Here is a 22751-nt window from a genome sequence, read left to right as displayed (position 1 = left end):
CAACCAAACTTGCTCTTGTGATTTTTGGAACTTAGCCTGCCATGACCGCTTCTTCATAACCAGTGCTGTACCGGTGTTATCCAAACAACTTATCGAAACAACAGAGAAGGACCATTCAAGTGAATAGATCTGCTTCCAATACCTCTGTTGCTCAAAATCCTATAATCTTGTCCTTTTTTGGTGTGTTCATAGAGTTGGAAGGGACCTAATCGGTCATCTAGCCCAACCACCTGCCTTAGGCAGGAAATCCTTAGAGCAACTCCAACAGGTGCTTGTTGAGCCTCTGCTTGAATTACCTATGCCATTACCTATATGTCATAGGTAATGTCATTACCTATGGCATTGCCTATGAATTTCCTATGTGTTAATTACCTATGACAACCTGGTGTTGGCTCATTACAGTCTTGGTGGTTTGGGCACTTTCAGTTTCCAGCAGTCTATGAATGGAGTGAGAAACTTAAAAGAGGAACTGGAAGAAGTGAAGAGCAGTCTTGACAGTTCAGAAGAAAACAGGCTGAAGACGGTAGCCCAAAAAAAACAACTGGTGAGCCACCCTTCCATACTGGCTTTCGCTCTACATGTTTGAGGCTTTTATAGTTGCCATCAGGGCTACATTCCTCAACTTAGCAGGAGAGGGAAATGTTTAAAATAAACTGAGATTTGCTTTTAGTCTATATACTGCTTTTCTACAAAATACTGTGTTTGGAAAACCACCAAATGTACAAGAAAAAATAGCAATAACAATTCTCTGACGGAACCAAATAACTACAATACCAATAAATTCCATTTTATAAGCATAACCATTTCAATAAGTGCCAAACAATCAATTCAATAAACAGAGTTTCTAATATCAATGCAACAAACCTCACTAATCAAGTTACCCATGTACAGAAAAATAAAGTGGGAGCAGACTAAAAAGAGCATACTATGGTCTTGAGTGCATAATCCAATTCCCAGAGAATTTAGAATGTCACACAATGTGAAATTTAGACATAGGACTAAAGCAGTTGTTCTTCTGTGTATTGGTAACGAGTCAATGCTGTGTGAGCCGGCAATACCTCCTTGATCCATTTTCTCTTTTCACCAGGAAAGAGAGAATCAGTCCCTCATTCTCAAGATCTCATCACTACAAGAGGAGGTAAGTGTGTAACTGAGAGTGTAAAACTCTCAGGAAAGTTCAACCCTCTTTCGTGTACGGCCAGTTTCTTACACTGGTAGGGTTTGTTAGCTAGCTAGTTCTGCTGTGCGTAATCATTGGTGTGTGTGTGTGTTTAACCCCAGAATATCAGAAATGCATTGGATTCAGATGGTCTCCAAAAGAAGATGGTAGAGCTGTCCCAAAGCATGGCTGAGCTCCAAGTAAGTGGTTCTCTACATTTACACTCTACATTTACATTTACTGAGGCAAAGAAGGAAGGCCCACAGTCAGGGAGACAGAACAGGGACAGACTACATTTGCTCCCAGTGTGGAAGGGATTGTCACTCCCAGATCAGCCATTTCAGCCACACTGATCCACCATTCAGAGCACAATACCAGAGTCTTTTGAGACTGAAGGTTGCCTACTACTACTACTATTACATTTACTTCACTGTGTTGCTAAGTGAAGCATTCAGTGAAACACTACAAATGCTAAATATATCCCAAACATCCATCACTGAGGGAATTGGAGTCCTGAAGTGTTTCTGGTGATTATATGCATGTTCTAGGGTAGCACAGAGTCATCTGTATGGTTGAAGTGGGATAGACCTGAAAAAGGTGATTGAACTAGTGCAGTGCCATACCTGGGGCAGTGACATTGTGATATCATGAAGTCACTTCAGTGTTCTCATGGAGATGCAGCCCCGGCTGTGGAGCCTTCAGAGGGCTGCTGCCCCTGTTCTGCCACTTGGAAGGTCACTCCTTCAAGTGGGAGCCTCTGCAGGAGAAGCAATACAGGTGGCAGCCAGACTGCAAAGCCATGCTGCTAGTGCCACCTTCACTGGGAGAACCCAGATGTTGCAATGTCACTTCTGGGTTCTCCCAGAGGTGGCGGTACTGGTGGCCTTGTGGTCTGGCTGCCTCCCACATTCCTTCTCCTGTGGAGACTCCCACTTGAATGGAGCACCACTGACCAGAAGCAGCAGGAGGCAGCCAGATTACAAAGTTGCCAAAACCCGAGGCAGCGACTTCATGATCTGGCTGCCTTCCCCATCCACTCCTCATGCCTCAGTGGCATGGTGCCCTCTTTCTAGTGGTACCTAGGGCAGATGTCCACACCTGCCATATCCTAGATATGCCTCTGATTCTTAAGATTTTTTTTGACATGATTTTTACTGTTTTAAGTGTGTGCCATGCCTTATCTCTTTGAAGTGGCTAGCAATTAATAACACTAAAAGTCAAGCATCCAAACACAATAAATGAACAGCAACAAGAGGAAAACATAGGAGTTTAGACTCGGTTGTTGATGGCTGGCTTGGCAGCTTTGGGCTGCTCCCTGGATATGGCTGACCTTGGATGTGGCTGGTGGCAGATGTTACTCCAAGGAGGGAAATGCCTCTCATTTGTTTCTCTCCTCCAGATGCAGGTGCACCTGTATGAGAACACAGTGGCAAATAAAGACACAGCTCTCCTTAAGGTTAGTTGCTTTTTGCAACACAGTAAGAAAAATTTTGCTTGCCTATAGCCTATTAGGCTAAATGTGAATGCGCGGCCAGGGTCTCTTGGACAGGGTGCAATCTGAGGGGTTGGGTGCAATCTGGGATTAAAGTTCTGTATCTGAGCACTGAACTATAGATCACACTCTGTATAAAGAACATTACAAATCTGCTTTTTAAAAAGTCTTGAAGACAATCAAAATGATTGGAGGTTGGAACATCCTTTCTATGGGGAAAAGCTAAAACACTTTGAGCTCTCTAGTTGAGAAAACCTCTGGATTATAAAGTTATGCACCATAGAGAGAGGTCATCCCCCTTTCTGAGAAGAGTCATCAAGTGACATTGATTGGCAGTAGAATCGGAATAGACAGATGAAAGCATTTATGGGGTGGTCTGGTACAAGATGTGGTGGTCTTGCTTAGACTTGGATGTCTTGTCTAGATGCTCTTCTAGAAAGGGGATTTGGAATTCATGGAGTGCAGGTTATCAATGGCTCTTGGAGGCGGCCCATCCATGAGACTGCCCAAGGTGGTTGTCTCAGGCAGCAGTTACCAACTCTGCCTACCCACCCACTTGTCTTCACTACCACTTCTCCTCCTCCTCGTCCCCCATCATGCCCTGGATTGGAAAAGGAAGAAGACAGAACCAAGGAGGTTATGTGGAGGAGAGGGTGGACTGGAATGTGTCTGATGCTCTAGCTCACTAATCATCTCTGCTCCACACTTTCTTTTCCATTCCATTGCCCCTCTTTCTAATCTAAGGTGTGGGAGGAGCAGGACCTTGCATATGCCCAAGTAGGGTGTGTAGCATTTGACATGCTACCTTAGGTGCCAGGAGGTCTTGGGTCAGACCTGGCTCTTGGTCATATAGACCCTCCCCAGTCAGAAGTAATATGCTATGGAATTCTGTTCGTCCAGGGTGACAACTATTGCTTTCATTCCCTAGTTGTGGGCTTCCCAAAAGGATGCGGTTTGCTACAATGGAAGCTGGATCCTGGGCTTGATGGATCAGAGGGTGGACTGACCAGTAGTCCCCTCACTGCAGCCATTGCTCCTCAAAGTACCCACAGGATGAGGCCACATTACAGTGTGTGTGTGTGGGGGGGGGGAATATAATGCTTGGTGCTTCTTATGTCAGCCACTTTTCCTCAAACTTTCTTCCTAGCTGTTTCTGCTGCTTCCATGATAGACCCATTTTTAAAAGGCAGATGTGGGTCTGGAACACAGGTGGTTGAACAGCTGGGAGAAGCTTCAGGTGGTGGAATGTGATTAGTTGGAGGAGTACTAGGTAATCTGTGCCTTTTCTGCCACTCTGTGCCTTTTTCCAAGAGTGTTTTGAGAATAGGGGAGATGTTTGTAATCAACAAGGATGCTATTTAGGGCATAGGAAGGGGAGCACTCCCTCAGTGTTTCAAGTCATGTGTGATCATGTCTTGGGAATGCCTCTAGCTCTGACCTAGAGTGCTTGTGTGTTGCATCATCTCCTGAAGTGGCACCTCTGGTAATAAATAACATGGTGTGGGACCTAGAGAACACATCTTGATCCAAGTTGAATCACATCTGTCATGTGCACTGTGTGTGCTCTTAAATGAAGTAATCATGACTTACCAGTTTCCTGTGCGTAAGTGGAGAAAAGGCGATCCTACCATCGTCTATCATGGTACCATCGTCTACCTTGGTACCATCCTACCAAGGCTATCTTTTATGGTGCCCCCCTCCCTCATCCCCCCCAAAAGTCAGTGAAACTTCAAAAGAGAGAACAATGACTCCATAAAATTCTCTTATTTTCCCGCTTCCACATATCCTGCAATAGCTTCTTGCAAGCTGTAGATGGTGTGAGGGTTCTATTGAAAAACTCCATTCTTAAGCAGCTCCATTAGAGTATTAACAGTCTCTGATTAGAGTTGCTATTCACGGTGTCCCAGAATGGCTGCATAATTATTTGAACTTGTTTTCAGTAGATTCATTTCAACAAGCTTCAGCTAAAGTTGCATCTTTTGTTGCCTGAAAACTCTGGCACCTTGATCAGAAGCACTCTGCCTTGAGGAAGTCGGTTCAACGTTGTAGGGATGTGCAGAGTACATCCTCACCAAAACATCATTGGTTAGGAGAGGTGTTGGAGCTAGAGGCACTCCCAAGACACGGTCACAATGCTTTGTTCTGGGAAATGTCCATGAGGGTAGAATTTTAACTGCTGGCGGACACTCTTCTGGTCTATGAGCTAGTAACTTTTCCAAAACCACAGAACCAGCCGAGATACTATGTTGAGTGTCATGGTTGGAGCTCTGGATGTATCTTTAAAAAGTAGCAGTAGGCAGCCACCTTTAGTTTGGGACTGTGGCCCACAGGGAAACCTTTTGCAATTCCACAGTCACTTGCCCCCTTACTAATAGTAGTAGTCCACTGCCACTATTGGCACCTGGTGGAAGGATTTACAAACCCAATTTGCAAGAGAAGATGTTAAATTTTGGATGTGTGTGTCTTAAACTGGCTTTGCAAGTGCTTCAACACGGATGCTGGGATTGCAGCTAATCCTGCTGCGCTTTCATCTGGGACTACATTGCATGTACTTGGCTGAACACAGGAAAAAGACTTTAAGTGTGCCTTCTTACTTAAAGGCAAAGCACCACCCAGCTGTAGGGCAGTTCAGCATGGAATAACTCTTTTGCTGAGGTAACCCTTTACCCCCACATATCTTGGCAAAGTTGTGTGTTCTTGGAGTGCATTTTTTTTCCATCAGGAAAGTGGCACCGGGCAAGTTCCACTGTGCTCCTTTCACCTCCACAGGACTAAAAACACAGTCCAGTGTTAAGGCCATCATCTAATGAGATGGGCTTAATGCAATGTGTACCTTGACCTTGAATCTTCAACAGCATCTTCCAATTGAGTTCATATTGTCTTGTGAAGCCTTCAGATACCAACTTGGGGTATCTTGGGGTGGTGGTGGACAGGTCGATGAAAGTGTCGACCCAATGTGCGGCGGCAGTGAACAAGGCCAATTCTATGCTTGGGATCATTAGGAAGGGTATTGAGAACAAAACGGCTAGTATTATAATGCTGTTGTACAAATCTATGGTAAGGCCACACCTGGAGTATTGTGTCCAGTTCTGGTCGCCGCATCTCAAAAAAGACATAGTGGAAATGGAAAAGGTGCAAAAGAGAGCGACTAAGATGATTACGGGGCTGGGGCACCTTCCTTATGAGGAAAGGCTACGGCGCTTGGGCCTCTTCAGCCTAGAAAAGAGACGCCTGAGGGGGGGACATGATTGAGACATAAAAATTATGCAGGGGATGGACAGAGTGGATAGGGAGATGCTCTTTACACTCTCACATAATACCAGAACCAGGGGACATCCACTAAAATTGAGTGTTGGGCGGGTTAGGACAGACAAAAGAAAATATTTCTTTACTCGGCGTGTGGTCGGTCTGTGGAACTCCTTGCCACAGGATGTGGTGCTGGTGTCTAGCCTAGACGCCTTTAAAAGGGGATTGGACAAGTTTCTGGAGGAAAAATCCATTACGGAGTACAAGCCATGATATGTATGCGCAACCTCCTGATTTTAGAAATGGGTTATGTCAGAATGCCAGATGCAAGGGAGGGCACCAGGATGAGGTCTCTTGTTATCTGTTGTGCTCCCTGGGGCATTTGGTGGGCCGCTGTGAGATACAGGAAGCTGGACTAGATGGGCCTATGGCCTGATCCAGTGGGGCTGTTCTTATGTTCTTAACTGTTCCTTTGAGAACCTGTTGCATGGACTAGCTTGGTGTTCTTCAACCTTGGGGTCATGACACCAATGGGGTCATGAAGCCTCAGTTGTGGGATTGCAGCAACTTATGGGAATGAAAACATTGAAGACTAGACCATCACCAGGTAAAGGGGGAGGCATTTGGTGTATCCCTTTAGGAACTGGGAAATTGTGTCCCAATCCCGCTCAGGTTCTTGGCAATTGTACTAAAATGGCTTTCACTAGTGCCAGGCTTCATGATAACATTTTCCGCTCTCTCTAATAAGAATATTTGGTTACAGTGAACAGTGCTGGGATAGCAAAAAGGGTTTGGGCAGTGGGTGGCAATGGGGGAAGGGAGTGAACAGATAGGATCCTGGGAGGGTGGCCAAATTGAGGGAGGTGGGTCCTCAGTCTCATACCTTATTTATTGGGGTCATGGCACAAAAAAGGTTGAAAACCACTGGACTAGCCCCTCTTAAACCACACATACCTTATCCTTTAGTCAAGTCAAGTCAACCTTTATTAGGCATAAACATTTGGTAGGTGAAGACTCTGTACGGAAACCGTAGAGAGAATATAAACCTAAGTAGTACACAAATATATGTATATGTGCACACCCACATGTACACACAGATACAAATGCACAATACATTTTACATACAAACATGTATTATTTAAAAAACAAAACAATCAGTTACTCTGCAGATATTGCCAAAGATGTAATGTACTCAGTGATTACTTGCTACATAAAGCTTGGCTCGATTCAAATTACTCAAATTTAGAAACTGTGCGACTGAGAGGGTTGTATGCTCTACATCACCTGCTAGAAGGAATTCAATTATAGCTTTCTCAGAATGCCCTGTTTTAGCATGGAGCAAGGGAGAGAGAAATTGCTGTCTTAGTGCTTGACATCTGGGACAGTGCAACATAATGTGTGTGGATGATTCTACTTCACCTAAATTGCAGCTACATAAACGATCTTCCCAGGAGGTGTTTCTAAATCTGCCATGTAAGTCATTAGAGGGGTCACGTTACAGCATGCCAAGGTAAAGGCCCTTCTCTCCAGGGGGTGCACTAGGAGGGACAGATACTTTGGTTGTTGACCACTTGTAATTTTAAGATGAAAATTCAGAGGGGAACATTTTTTCTGTGCTGCACTTAGAATCTCTTGCCTTTCTATATCATATAGTCTGGTTTTCACAAGTCTGGTCCCTTATCCTTTAATGAATTTCTGAAAGCAGACGTTCCTGTTCAGTGCATCCTTTCCCTATAAGCTATCTGGCCTCTATACTTGGTTCATTGTACTGTCTCGGTCATGTTTCCTGCAGACAGCTCTGAGCCTGGAAATAGAGGAAACTGCTGTGCAAGTGTGCTCCTGAAAGACTCTGCAATGACGAACCTTTGTCTGCTTAACTCTGTTTTGCATAGATGGTTTGGTTGCAGGTGTTTAGAGCAGGAGCACATTTGAATTATGTAAAAACTAACCTTAACATTACAGAGAGGGTACTTTTTGCTGCTGTTTAACACTGTAGTTAAGGGAAAATGGATTGACCTGCAAGCTATGAGACATCAAAACTGACGCTCATCATGTAGCGTTTCCTGTGCAGACAGAGGTTAGCAGCCCCAATGGCTAAACAGAACTTCCATGTTGAGGCAAATCTCGGGTGCCATAAATGTACACCTGAATGTTCATTTCCAGCATCTCCACCTTCAAGGTGGATATTTCCCTGTAAGATACTTTGCATGCATTTTTTCTCCCTTCCCCCACTGTGCCAAAGGCCAGTTGTTTGAACTTGAAATCTAGACTTCTTGTCCTGAACATGTGTGCCAAAACGTCATTGGCATATCTATCTCACTGGTCAGTGATGAGACCAAGCAAAATGCCTTTAGTCAACAATTTAATGCAACTAGCTAAAGACTAAAATCTGCTAGGAATGACTTGTATGGGAGATTGACTTTCTAGCTTTCTTCCTGAAATTAATTTTGTGCTCCCTACTCCTCCTGAGCACTGGAACTAGCTGTGGGAACATATCTCCCCTCATTGCTCCCCTGTAAGGATCTAGAGACATGTTGCTTCTGATCTTGTAGGTGGCACACAGCTGTCACGACTAGTTGTTGTCCAACAGACAACAACCAACAGACTTGTTGTCCTCCTTCCCCTTTAAAGCCATCAAACCTGACGACAACCACCACATTTTATGGTGGTGAATTCAATTATGTGAGGGACTTCATTTTGCTTATACTAAATCTCCCACCATTTGGTTTCATTGAATGACTCTGATTCCAATGTTTAGAAAGGGAGAATAACTCGGTTCAATCATAGTCTATCCCCTGAAGGAGGACTTCTTGTCATTGCATATCTCCTGCAGGTAACAGGATGTCTAGCAATTATATGTGAGAGTGTGACAGCTTCGGCCTCATGGATAGGCCAGCCCTGAGCATTCCTCGCGGAGTCCTCCAAGTCTCCCTTCTACCCAGATGAAAAATGCCAGCTTCTGCTCCTGCTCTGGGGCACATGCTAACTACCAAACTGTGTAGAATGTCTGTGTAGAAACTTGCAAGTAGAATGTCCACAAGCTGGTAGCAATCAGCCATCTCCTGGCTATCATTGGAACATCTCTAGCTACATCAATGCCTGTTTTATTTCTAATCTAGACAAAAGACCTGCTCTCCATTTTGCATGGCTGGAAGAGCATTCTTCTGTTTGCTTGGGCGAATCTGATAAGAATGCTCTGTGTGGAAAGATCAGCTTCAGAGTCTGGACTAAGTTCATTTTTCAGATTTCTTCGGTTTTTCTAATTCTGACCCTTCAACCTTTGCAGAAAGATTTGGATATCCAGGAACTGAAGTCTGCCCTGAAAGAATACTCCTCTGTAATAGAGGTACCATTGCAATACTCTGGGAAGAGGTGGGGTTGCATGTTTTCAGTCAATACAGCCTGTATTAAAAGCTGTTTTTGTTTATGGGCATGGTTATAGACTCTACGTGTAGAGAAAAATAAACTGGTGAACAACCTTCAGCAGATGCAGCAAGAGTTGATTTCGTAAGTGTCTCTAAGCCTTGGTGTGGGGGCCCCCAACCAGTTCTTCTGGAAAGTAGCTGCAAATGTTTAACTTCTTGTCTTCTAGAAATGGCATAAGCATCCCTTTACTATGCAAGTTCAACAGCACCATCCCGGAAAGAAGTCATTCACTGCACTGTGAGCTAGAACTTGCTCAAGAGCAATCGCAGGTGGGAAAATTTGAATATAACTCTCTCTGGGGGTTGACCTGTAATAGCAGTGGCTGCTTTTTGCACAATACTTTGCTCCCCAGAGCTGCTTTGGTGAGGGAGTAACATCATACTTTGGGGATGTCCTCATGTGGGCTGGTGGGGGGGAAAACACCTAAGGTATGCTCCCTCACAACCTTCAAACTCCTTCTGAAAAGCCGCTGTTCAGTGCTTTTGGCATAATGCTTTAATCTCTATCTTACAGAGACGAAGTTATGCACATGTTGACTCAATTGCATGAGCTTCCACTGTTTGCCCTGCATCCACCCCCATTTCCTCCCTCTGTTTCCCTTGGGTCACCTTCGAGAGTGTAAATTCCTTGGGAGAGGAAGCTGTCTTTCAATTCATCTATGCTGATGGCACTATACAAAAAAGTTATTGGCTTGATCCCAACAGGCGAGGTGCCGTGGTCCGGTTCTAGAGCACCTCCTTTGCATATAAAAGGTTTCTGGTTTAGTGCTAGCATTTCCAGGTAGGTCTGGGAAAGTCCCCTGCCTGATACCATAGAGAGCTGCTTTTAATCAATTTAGATCAGTGGTTCCCAACCTTTAGAAACCTGCAGACCACTGAAGCAAAAATTGGAGTCGTCGTGGACCACATGCAACCTCCCATACACAAATACAGTTTGTAGTCCATAGGGGAGCACTTGGAGAAACACTGGAAGTGCTGGCTGCAACTGTGGGCTGTGGGTAGTCCATTCTCTGTAGCAGCAGTCCTGGCGCTTTCACACTAGGGACTGTCTCCATCTGCTGCTCCCAACCTGGAAGTAATTGTGGTGATATCACTGCAGTTACTTCTGTGCTGCTTCCTCCTTTCCCACTTAAAAAAAAAAGAAAGTGGGGAGGAAGGAGGCAGCCCAGGCTCCTTTGGTGCTTATTTGCGCTGCTAGAAGGGGCTCCCGCTTCCTCCAATTTTGGAGGAGGTGAGCGCCTCTTTGAGTAGCACAAAAAGTCTCTCTTCAAGCGACTAGAAGCAGCACTCACTTCCTCCACAGTTGGAGGAAGCAGGCACTGCTTTTCACTGCAGTGTGAAAAAGCTCCAATGGAGCCTTTTGCACCATTAGCAATGATGTAAAAGGCTTCCTCGGAGCTACCCAGACGTTTTGAGGCCTATCCTCTTCTCTGCCCCTTTAAAGAAAGGGAAGGAGAAAAAGATGGCTCTCAGATCAGCTCTGAACCATGCTGACAGTGGCTGCAGGAGCGCAGCCACTGTCGACATGGTTCCAGACCACACCAACAAAACCAGTGGCAGGGGGAGTGGATTGCAGCGTCACCACCACCCCAAGCCCAGGGCTAGGTGCCCAGGGCATTTGCCCCCATTGCACCCTAGGACTGACTCTTTGCCATCTCTTGCGGTCCATGAGGGAGCACTTGCTTGGCGAGATGCTGGAAGTGAAGGCTATTGTTTTCCTGAGTCCTCACGGACCACTTCTCAGGAGTGGCCATATTTTCCCTTCATATTTTCCTCCTCCAGCACACAGTCAGGAGGATTGTGGGATGGGGGGGGGGAGGTTGGCAACTAGAAACTGCATTGGGCTTTTCTAGGGTGCTGCTGGTTGTTGTCTCGCATCTACATGGTGCTTAAGTGTATATAGTGTATGGTTCTTCTCTTTGCTCAACTGAAAAGTAAGAGTTGACTTTATGTGGTCTTCGACCCCATATCAGGACTTGGTTGTACTATGTGAATCTCTCTCTTTTGAAGATCATTGGATATGAATGGACTGCTCTGGATGCATCCCTGGACAGGGAGGTCTTGCTGCTCCTGCAAGGCCCAGAACAAGTGGGAGAAAAGTTTAAGGCTACCATCCAGAAACTGGTAAGAAAAAGTCTGATGTTGGTGGAGTGAATTGTGAGTCAATCCGGTATCCAAAACCTTTCCTAAGCTTTTGCTCACTTCAGAACTTGACCAAGATGCTTGAGCTGCCCTCAATACTTCTGAGAAGAATGTGACTTCCTGCTGTTGCTGCTACATGGCTATTAACAATGTTGAATGAAACGCAGGGATGGAACAGGAAGAGCAGATGCTTAGGTGTTATTGGGCATCTATAAGATATACAGCATATGCAGAAAACATGGAATATTATGACCCTTTAGCTCTGTATGTGCTATCCTTGGGAATCTGAATGAAGAGTGAAAGCTAATGAGGATTCAATTTCATCTTTATGGGTGGATTGAAATGGCAATAGTAAAGTCATTATAAACTTCCACATCTATCTGTGGAGGACTGGTATGCATCGGGTACTGGGTGATAGCAAAATGAATGGGGAGATCAACAGTGATCTCATATGTTTCCATTAGGACAAGAAAAACTTAATATCACCTGGAATGATTCCTTTGGAGCTAATGGAAAACCTTAGATTGGTTTCCTATATCAGCCAATGATATTGTACAATATTTTATCTGCTCCCCATATAGCTTTTTATAGTACTGTGACTTTTGATCTTGTAGACATGAATGGCATGCTAGATGGTCTGTGTACTTCTGGTTGCGAAAGATGCATAACAAGAATAGAAAAGTTCAAAATTGTTGGCCAGATAGTTGCAAGAGGGGGTCCTTGAGAAAGTGTTGCTCTCAGGGCTGGATGTAGACAAGAATTTTACTGATAAAGTTTCTCCCTTGCAGAATCTCCCTATGGAAACTGCATTTGTTGAATCCTGCCTGTCACATAGTTCTTAAAGGCATGGAGCCCTAAGTGGGGTGGAGGGAGAGAGAAGTTGTTGCTGGGAAAAAGTAACCAAGGAACATGTCTTTCCTGCCTGGCACCATTCACTATGTATGTGGTGCTGGAGGTAACTGCTTCAATGCATGGTTTTTTTGTTTTAAAATTCATATGCTGCATTTTAATTCAAGAGTCTCCAAAGCAGCATACCATAACTTAAATGTACTAATAGCACTTAATAAAATGGTACAAACATAATCAACCCCTGGGGGATAAGAATAGGCCCTCAGTTTGACTGTACTTGTCGTAAGAGGCGACTAAACAGCCACTGGGTAGATGGGACTCGTCAGCCTGGGAAGGCAGCTCATCTGAGAGAAGGAAAACTCTGTTCCCAAACCTCCACTGCCTTGTGGCTACATCCAGTTATGGAAAAGGCTTCAGGAGTCAACCTCAAGGCAAAATCCGGAGCCGGAGTCCCTGAGGCAGTTCATGGCTGAACACAGTCAGGTTCTGGCAACTCCTGCAACGCTGCTAGAACCAACCGTATTGGCTTCTGCCTTTCCATAGGACCATTTCGGCGACATGGAGAGGGGGGATTTGCTGCATGGGTAACGGCCTATCCTCCATACCTACTTTACACAGGCTTCGCACACTGGAGAGGGCACTCTGTTCCAGAACCACCATTCAGAGCACGATACCATAGATATTATTAAAATATCTTTTATTTCCTAAATTTCTATTTCCCCTTCCATCATGTACATTTTTTCAGTGGTCTATTATTATTTAGTGACTGTTGTAATTTTATATGCCAATAAAGGTATTATTGTATTGTATAAGTGTTCATGTGTTGTTCACTAGGGATAACGCATGTGGTGCTGGAGGTGACTTATAGCACTAGCTTATGCATGTTTAATCCAAAGTCCCATTATATTAATGAGGCTTACTCCCAGGAAAGTGTGTAAAAGGCTGCAATCCTAAACTTGGATGTCTTGCCAGCCCCCAAATTGTGACTTGGCCCTCTTTATTTACAGCAAGAAGAACTGTCTCAAGTGGAGGACTTGGCAGGACTGCATCCAGTGTGGGCAGGAGCCTCTGACACTAATGTGCAAGAAGCCTATGAAAAGAAGCTTGTGGTAAAAACCCTCATTGTTCTGGATGGTGTAGCACAGGGATGTCAAACTCATGTCATACAGAGGGCCGAAAAGCGTTCATGATGCCTGCTAAGGTCCGGAGGTGATGTCATTACACAGGAAGTGATGTCATTAAGCAGGTCAAAACCAGAAATAAACACCCTGTTCTTGTGTAGGAACTCATTAGCTGCTAATGACAGGAGAGAAAATACACAAATCTTGATCATATTTCAAGATATGGGAGAGCCCAATTATCATGTGGGCCAGCCTTTCAGCAGTGTCACCTCAGCATTGTTCAGCAGCTGAGAGCCAGAAGGCCAGACAAAAAGCTTCTGCAGGCAGCATCCTGCCCCTGGGCTTTGTTTGACATCCCTGGTGTAGCACTTCCCTTGAAGGATCAGGTTCACATCCTGGAAGTACTCATGGACTTGGCCTGTCTTATGGAGAGATGAGTGGCAGCTGTGAGCAGGCATGCTTTTATGCAGCTCTTGCTAGTGTACTAGCTGCAGTCTTCCTTGAAGAAGGCAGGTCCAACTATGGTAGTTCATGTCCCAATAAGTCTCATTTAAGACTACTGTTCTCTGCTAGGTGACACCCTCTGAATATTGTTTGGAAGCTTCAAATAGTGCAGGAGAAGTGCTTTAAGGCACTCATTGGTTAGAGCATGCTACACCTGTGCTTCGTGAACTGCACTGACTTCCAGTATGTTTCTGCAATCAAGACACAGTCCCCTGCCTCCAAAGGAAGCAGTTCTATGTCCAGGGGCAGGACATGAAAGAAGGAGAGAGAGACCAGGGCAGTTGCTATCTGCAGGATTCATTTATTGGGGCTAACGTACAGGGGAAGCAAATGGAAGAGGGGTGCCAGTATCCATTTCCCACAATCTCCTGGTGTCAACCTAGTGGCTGCATCACTCTGGGTTGTCTGGTCTCTATCATCCTCAGTTGGAGGCTCTGCAATCCAACCCCCCTCCCATGAGATGAGTGGGGGGGGGGTAGCAAAAGTCCCATCTTGCATGTTGGCTCTCCAGGGCTTCTGTGTCTATGGCAGCAGGGTCTTCACAGCCCCAGGCTAGGGTTTGTGTATGGGGGGGGAGTTGTTCTGCTTTTCAGTCTTGGTTGTGATTATTACTTTATAAGTCACCTTGATGGCCCTTTGAAAGAAGTGGAAAGCTGGCACAGGCATTTTTCTAAATAACTAATCAAATGAATACTGGAGCTGAAAAAGATGGTACTCCATTTTTTGATTTTTCTGTCTCTGTAGGATCTTGAGCAACGCCTGGAGAATAAAAGGACTCTCTGGCTTCAGAAGCTTGAACTCTTGGAAACTCAGAAGGGATCCTTGGACAAGGAGCTTATAAAAATGGCAGGAAGCCTGAGGAGGATGAGAACAGAACAGCTGCACTTGAAGAAGGAGCTTTCATCCAGGTACTTTCTCTGTATAGCAGTGGGATTGGGAATATTCTAGCCAAGAGGGCATCTTAAGAGAGCTGGGAACCCATGCTGATTCTTTAGTTACTAAAAGCCAAGTTTGGTGGAATCTGAAAGATCTGTGATTAAATTTATCCTGCTGTGGCTTTTGGCTGTGACTTTTTGACCTAAATGGACCAACATAGGCTACCTAATTGCTTTCATGCAAAAATGTCCTCCATGTCTTCTCTCATGCCACACACCATGCCCTGCTATAAAGCAGGGGTGGGGCTGGAGGTCAGGCACTGGCTGAGGGTTCACCTGTGCAGGCCCACCCTTGAACCTACGTGGTAGTCCCCAATGCACCATCGAAGTTTGGTGAGAGCACCTTAGGAGACCCGGTGCACGACTTAGTCCCAGAGCCCCCTACAATCTGGTGACAGCACTGCTAAAAATCAAGCCAATGGAAAGAGTTGGATTTACTAACCTCCCAACTCTAAACTGTAAACTTATGGCAATGAATGAAGTACTGTGTAACTTTTCACTGTTGTGAGTTTATATAGTAAATATTCTGGTTTAGGACAGCAATAAACTAAACCAAGCCAGCTGGGGTACAGCACAGAATAAGGCGATATCTACAAGCTAATGCTTGGGGGTTTATCCAAATATAGGATGACTTCCCCATCACACCTCAAAGCTTTTGGCAATCTTGAAGTGCAAACAACTCTGAAAGTTTTTTGTTTTTTTTCCCCCCAAGGCAATTTTTTTTTTCTGCCATGGGACTTCTGCTTGCACAAATTGTGATATAAATGCCTTTTTCCCCCTTCAACATTACCAGTTATGACTATTTTTTGGGCTTAGGAGATAAGTGGCTTTAACATGATGTTGATACTTAAGATTGCCTTAACCTATTCACTAATCGGATTCAACTTGAAGTATCCTTTCAAGTCAAGGAAACATTTAATAGAAAAACAATTCAGAACAAAAGTTTGAAACTTGTACAAAAGTGTTTCAAATCTGCTGAAGAGGAAAACTGGGAAAGCGTATACCCCACTTGGTGGATCCAATTGCATTGAGATGCGAAAAGACGTGACAGAGGATGAGTAACAATGTCTGGGTGAGAGGGAGACTTGTAAGAGCTGATTGAGGAGGGAAATTCAACACTGGGAACTGTCACAGATGGGAAGGTGTACCCAATGGTGCTCCTAGATTTGGGGGTGGGGACTCTCTCAGAAGCCTAGGCTTCTGAGAGCTGCTAGCCATCAGAAAGATTGCTTTTACCAAATCCCTTTTTTGGTTTAAGATTGCTGCTCAACACAGAATGTGTCCATATTTTCATCTTCAACTGAGGCCTAGACCAAATGGTGGTCCCAACACACATCTGGCCTGGGGGTGGCGGTTGGCTAATAAAGAAATGCTGTTCTGTGCTCTTGTCTAATCTCTCTCAGACGGCATGAACTGGAATTGGTCAAACAGCTGAAAGAAGATGCTGTTTCAGAAGGAGATCTCTTGAGAGTGGCACTTCAAGAAGAAACCAGACTGCTGGAAGATGCCAGGAGCAAAGTAAGTATTTTGTAATGTTACGTTAAAGATGGGTCACGCAGGAAGGAGAGGCTTTTAAAGGAAGAAAACTAACAACACACAGGGCTCAAGTACTTGTGCCAGCCATACAATAGAGCAGAAATGGGGATACGCCATATCTTTCATATCTTCTAACTTATCCTGATTTCCTAGGGACAGTCCTAGTTTCCTAGTACCTGTCTCTGCATGAATTGTTTTCCTTGTTTTGCTTTTGGCATTTCTTTCTAAAACTTGTATTCTTACAAAGTATACTTACAAAGTGACTCTGGTCCCTTTAAAAAAAATTCTATATATCATGAGAGGGGCATGCAAAACACCGTCAACCATGGTGGGAGGTTTTGGCATTTAACCCCACTGTGGTTCCTATCCTGATTTTACACCTCCATGTGCTACTGAAGTTTTGAAGTTTTCTTTTTTAGTTTTTTTTTTAAAGAACCTGTAAATAGTTCACATGGAAGGGGCACATGATCAGGAAAGAGGTTAAATGCTAAGGCCCCAGTACCTTTCCCCCCCAAAAGTATATTATACCATTTTGCAGCATTCTTCCCCCTCACGTCCAACAGTACACAACCTGCTATGTCACCAGTGCAACTGCTAAGGTTTCTTTTTGATCTGCTGACAAACCGTAGTTCTCCTCTTCTTGTTGATCTTGAAAGTAAAAAAGGAAGTTTTTCAGGTCACACTGCAACAAAGAGTTTTAGCAGGTGCTGAAGGGCTTTCTCTGATATGCTGTATTATAAAAGGGAGATCAGGGGGCTTGCGCAGTGATGAACTTAACACAGGTGTTTTGTCAAGCATATGCCTATTGCCACTTGCGATGCGCTGGAGGGTATGAGCTTTGTCTGCCAACAAGGTACTTCTCTTGCTACATCCTGTGTAGCAAAAGCAGAACCTACATATCTGTCTGGAACTTGCAGAACTCAGACTGCGGGGGAAGTCCAAGCAGAGGGGGTGGCTTGCAGTACCTTGCACAGGAAAGAAGCCAGTTGGCAAACATCTGGCTTGAGAAACAACCCGTGTAAAAATGCAGAAGCACATCAGGAGCTCACCACTTCCGGCAAGAGATCAGATGTGTCTGGTTTTATTCGAATAAGCTCACCAGAAGGCTTGAGAAGGGCTAGCCTGCATTGTTGTTTTTTGTCTTGCTCAGATCAGAGATCTGGAGAGGAACCTTCAGGCTGCCTGTGAGAAAGGGAAATCATTGCAAAAGAGGCTAGAAGAGAGCTTTGCTGAGCGAGGACTTCTCCGGGCTGTAAATGTGAATTTAACACACACCTGCCAGGGACTGGAACTGAAAACTAAAGAACACTGCAGTAAGTATACTAACATTATTAATAAACTTCCATTACCACTAGGAAGCTGCCATTTCTCGATCTTCAGAAGCTGATAAGCTTTTTCTCCCAAGTTTAAAAGTAGGAAGTACATGTTGCTATCTGTAGGCACAAGAACTACCTGCTCCCAGAGGAGCTCATCCTTCTGTGATTTTCTACGGAACTCACTGTTCTGGGTATCCTTCCTCTGAGTGGAGGCGATTCTTGTACATCTCTATATTGGGAGTAACTGGATCGCTAATGGCATTCAGCAGATCTTGTCTGCCAGCAAGAGAAGTAGTAGGAAGCAGTGGCAGCAAGGGCAGAGCAGTGACTTATTCAGACCGACATTGTGCAGCCTCTGCTGAAAATGGGATAACTTTTTTTGGGGGGGGCAAGTGGTCAGTTCCATATCTGACTTCAGTTTGGAACTGGTGCTACAATTGGTCTGTTCTGGGTTTTGAATTAGAAATGATCCATGGGAGGATTTTATCCCAGACAAATGAGAATATTAGCATGCATGCTCAATGAGACAAATAAGAATCTTCCAGCCCAGTGGTCGCTACTGTTGTCCTTGGCACTTTGACAAGGTTTCTGAATCCAGCCAGTCAGGGATCACGTGTGAGCAACATCTTTTCTAGTGCCTGTCGGTAGGTATTTCTTCTGCAGTATTTTAGATTGTGAGCCCTTTGGAGATAGGGAGCCAGCATCAGCAGAGGAGGCCCTCCTTTGTGTTCTGCCACTGGACCCATGCAGGGCTGAAAGGTAGGCAAGTGAGGGCCTCCTTTGTGGTGCTGCCCAAGCTCTGGAAACTCTTAACCCTGAGAGATCATTTAGGTTCTTTTTGGCAGTCTGATGTTGGGCCAGGTTTGTTCTGGATTCATTTTTGACATACCTTAAGGGGGTAATGCTTTTTTCTTCTATAGCCTGGAAATGGTTTTTATTAGTGGTGTATGATAAATTTTTTTAATGTGTTGTACCTTCCCCTGTTGTAAAGGACAGGATATAAATGTTTAACAAGCCCCCAACAATTCTGATGGATATAATCAAATGTTTGTTTTCTAGCTTTTCTTGACTTGTTGAGGGACAAAAGGTTTAAAGGACTGTTCTCTGGAGTTCTTTATAAGGTATGAAATTTCCCTTCCTTTTTAAAGCAGTGATGGAAAGTCACACTCTGAAATCTTTATGGCTTTCTGAAGGTATGGAATAAGCAGTATGCATATCAGAAAGCTTGAATTGATTTGACGAGCCTTCTCCTTTCCTGGGGAATTTTGATCCCATAATTCCCAGCACCTTCAAACTACTGTACCAGGTAGCTGGGACATGTGCCCTTTTAAGGGTTTGAAAAGTTTTGTAGGCATAATGTATCATAGCATTTCTCTTTTCTAATTAGAAAACTTGCTGCTATAAAAGATTGGGAGCCCAAGAGTGTCTGCTTTTTGGCTTATCCTGGTCACCAACCTTACAACACTGGTGCTCAGAGTATACTCCTCTACTAGGTAAGGCCAAAGTACCTATTCCCTCCTGAAGTACAGTCCAACAGGTATTATGAGTGGTTGAGATTTGTGGTCAGGGGAGGCAGAGCCTCACCTGTCATAAGGAAAATAGCCATTGCCTCCTATGTGATTGCACACTTGCTCCACCCAGTTTCTGAGTGGTTTCACAATCGCAGGGGAGGCTGAGCTCTTGTCTGCCACAGCTCTAGTCTCTCCCTGTATAGTAACAGGGACTAGAGCTGTGGCAGTGAGAGATCTGCTTCTGCTGTGATTGCTCAGTCACTACGGCTTCTGGGTAGCACCAAGAATGCCTTGCGGCACCACAGCAAGTGTACCTCCAGCCATTCACTTCACCACATGACTATGATTGACCAAACTTCAAGAAGGTGGCCTAAATGGCCTTGTGAAAGTCCGCACTCTCCCTTCCAGAGAAGCTTCCTAGGTTGGAAGGAAGATCTGAAACTGGCTGCAGTGCTTTCAGCAATGAACTAATTAATTGGATTGCTAGTTCAATCCCACGTACTTTGAGAGTCCTGTGCTTACCCCACTTACAGTCCTGCTCTGTTGGGTTCTGGGAAAAGTATAGTTATGACCTGTAACTTTCCTCTCCATTAATTGGAACTTAACTGATCTGTGATATTTGAACAGATGCATTGACACTTGACTCGCTCCAGTTGTTCCGAGGAAGCTTCATGCTTGAAGTTTCTGGAGATCTGTCTAACTTTGAAGAACAGCATCTAGATGATGGCTCTGTCTTGGTTGTGACATTGGAGGGATGCAGGTAAGACTTAGTGGCCTTGTGTTAAAAACATTTCTTCTGTGGACAAGAATTGGCTCCTAATTGATGGGTGGAAGCTCTGTGCAACTCGAGTGCTTCCAAATTGCTGGACTTCCTCCAGTATTGTCAAGACTAGTACAAAATCTTTTTTCCTGGTTCTTTTTGCAAATGGGAACATGGTGGATGGGTGGTTGAAACTCACTGTATCAGTTTCCCAACATCTGTTCCCACTTTGTTCCAGGAGCATGTGTCAGGATGCTGTCCTGAAGCTTGTCTGGGTCCCAGGTTTTAAAGGTGGTAACTAACACTTAAGATTTGGGCCTGGAAATTAATAGGTAGCCAAGGAAGACCAAAGTCCTCTGTAGTTCCATCTCGAGTATATTGTGTACCATATAGTGACATCTTGGAAGCTTACAAAGGACTTAAAAAAGGAGGCATATACAAAAACCCTGACAGGGCATAAACATCAGTCAGAAGTAATGCTGTGTATTAAATTTCTGCCCAGCCCACAGGTGTACATATTTTATCCCTGTTGCATATATGCAACATTGGGCAGAATGGCTTAAGTAGTTGCCCTATTCTGAAGAGCTCAGTGTCTTATATGGTTCTTGGCAGTCTCACATTATGGGTGGTGCTTAGTTTTAGCAGTAATGGTCATAGGGTGTTACGGCCTAGAAAAGCAATTGACATAGGCAAATGAAACTGGGGACCAGCAGGTCGTGGTTAGTCTTTTTGCTGCTTTTAAGCAGTGCTGGTCATCCCTTTAGGCAGAATTAGGTAACCTACTTAAGTTGGCATTTTTGGGGGGTGTGATATTAAAGGGGGAAAAACTTTGTAGTTTAACTGTCATGTGCTGGAGAGCACCATTTGGATTTTCTTCCTCAGCACTGAAGCATCTTGTACTGTTTGTCAGCAATGTGAGTGTGTGTGTATAAATTGTTCTAAAGGTTAATCCCTCTTCGGTGAACCTACCAGTGCTGAACTATTCTGCTTTGCCTCTTAATACTTCATTCTTGTCCTATGGTAACCGAAATGGCTGGCTGGCTGCTTCCTGCATTGGCCCACAATTAAATGCTGCTTCTGTATCACTATTGGTCGACCATTCACTTATGTAAATACTGGAGATATTTTTATCCCCAGTGTCTTGCTTTAGGGGAAAAGGATAGTGAAATGTAAAGTTTGACTGGCACATGCAAATAACTTTCTGCTATCAGGTGCAATAACCGCTCCATGGGTAACCAGACTGATGCAGATCATCTTGTCTCTGGCACAAGGATGGATGCTGTCTGTACCAAGGTTAGTGTTCTTTCTGGGTTTCATTGGTTTTAATGATAGTGCAACATTTGCGAGGAAAAAGTGCATTGGCAAATATTTTTAATACTGGCACTCATGTGCCAGGTGCATTTCTGAATGTCTGTTTGCTATATGGGGGAACTCTGCTTTTTCTCAAAACTAGAAGAAAATACTTTGTGCAGACTTTAACAGGACAGGTTGAGAGATGTACTCATAATCTCTAGCATAGTGACTTTCTCAGTTTTAGGCTGTAACCCTATAAGCCATTTTTCTGGGAGCAAGCCCTCAATGGGACTTACTCCTGAGTAGACATACCTAGAATTTGTGCTGTGAGAACCACTTTGAGGCTATGTATAAATGCATGTGACCCTAGTTCTAGAAACTCACTGCAAGGCAATGCCCAGCTGGAAGGGGACTCTGTATAATTTTTGCATGCAGGAACGTACACCTTTTATTCAGTGCTTATCTGGCAGTTGAATGTGTGAACCAACAAAATGGCAAATGAGCTTCAGTTTAAGTGGCAACTTATCCAAAGATGAACTAATTTATAACTTATGTAAGTTTCATGCATACACTGGTGTACTTATGAAAGATCTTGGTCATGGTTGTTAGCTCCATGAAAAGATCATCTCTGTCTTGCTGCCCATGAATTTCATGCTATGAATTGGGAAAGGAATTGAAAATTGCTGCGGTTAAGATGTTTTTATACAAATCTCTGGTGCAGCTGCATTTGGTCTACGTTGGTCTACTTTGCACAGTTCTGTTCTCCCCATCAGAAAAGGGATATCCTAGATCTAGGAAAGATACAGAAGAAGCCAATCTAAATTGACATTTTTTCTTGTGCTAAAAATGGCATGTGGGGTGGGGGCTGCATGAAAACTGTAAGGAAGGGTAAACTCCTGATGTGATTTTTACCACACTTTTGAAGGCTCCCCAGTGTGCTTTTGATCACTAGAACACCTCCTATAGGTCATGTTATCTATTTAAAGCACATCTTATGTGACTCTTGCTTTAGAAAAAGAGAAGTATATAGAATTGGAAAGGGGGGAATATAGAATTTGTGTGGTGTGGAGAAAGTGAAAGGTCTTTCTCTCTCCTGCCCTCTCTCAGATCATCATTATTAGAACTGTACTAGCAATGGCATTTGAATCCTGGCTGAATTTATCCCCAGATGGTACAGGTACAAAACCAATTTGGCAGAGGCCAAAATGGTTTGGATCAACCCGGAAATGATTACATGTAATTTACCACGCTGTTGTGCAGAGAGCCAAGAGGACTTTGTACAGTACTTGCAGGATAGAAATGTTGACCTTTCCCAGCTTGCAGAGCACTTTGCCAAACAATCTAAGCTGCTGCTGCTGCTGGTCAGACTATTATAACTCCCTTTAGTTTCAAGGCTCAAAAGAAGTCAAATGGCAATTTTTTGACTTGGACACAGTACTTCAGGCAGAATGTGTTGGAAACA

General features: G+C 44.2%; 1 protein-coding gene across 1 annotated transcript in view; it reads left to right on the top strand.

The window, feature by feature from the left end:
* The window catches only part of IRAG2 (inositol 1,4,5-triphosphate receptor associated 2), a 49179-nt gene that overhangs the window by 9054 nt on the left and 17374 nt on the right, over positions 1 to 22751 (top strand). Inside the window, 13 exon segments of the mRNA XM_066633774.1 lie at positions 427 to 544; positions 1088 to 1138; positions 1282 to 1359; positions 2559 to 2615; positions 9184 to 9243; positions 9340 to 9404; positions 9490 to 9592; positions 11333 to 11446; positions 13321 to 13422; positions 14683 to 14846; positions 16277 to 16391; positions 17560 to 17722; positions 18785 to 18846. Coding sequence (XP_066489871.1) covers positions 427 to 544; positions 1088 to 1138; positions 1282 to 1359; positions 2559 to 2615; positions 9184 to 9243; positions 9340 to 9404; positions 9490 to 9592; positions 11333 to 11446; positions 13321 to 13422; positions 14683 to 14846; positions 16277 to 16391; positions 17560 to 17722; positions 18785 to 18846 — 1252 coding nt within the window.

This window comes from Tiliqua scincoides, chromosome 7, assembly GCF_035046505.1.
Source record: "Tiliqua scincoides isolate rTilSci1 chromosome 7, rTilSci1.hap2, whole genome shotgun sequence".
In the NCBI taxonomy this organism is placed as follows: Eukaryota; Metazoa; Chordata; class Lepidosauria; order Squamata; family Scincidae; genus Tiliqua; species Tiliqua scincoides.
This window is presented reverse-complemented; position numbering and strand designations above follow the sequence as displayed.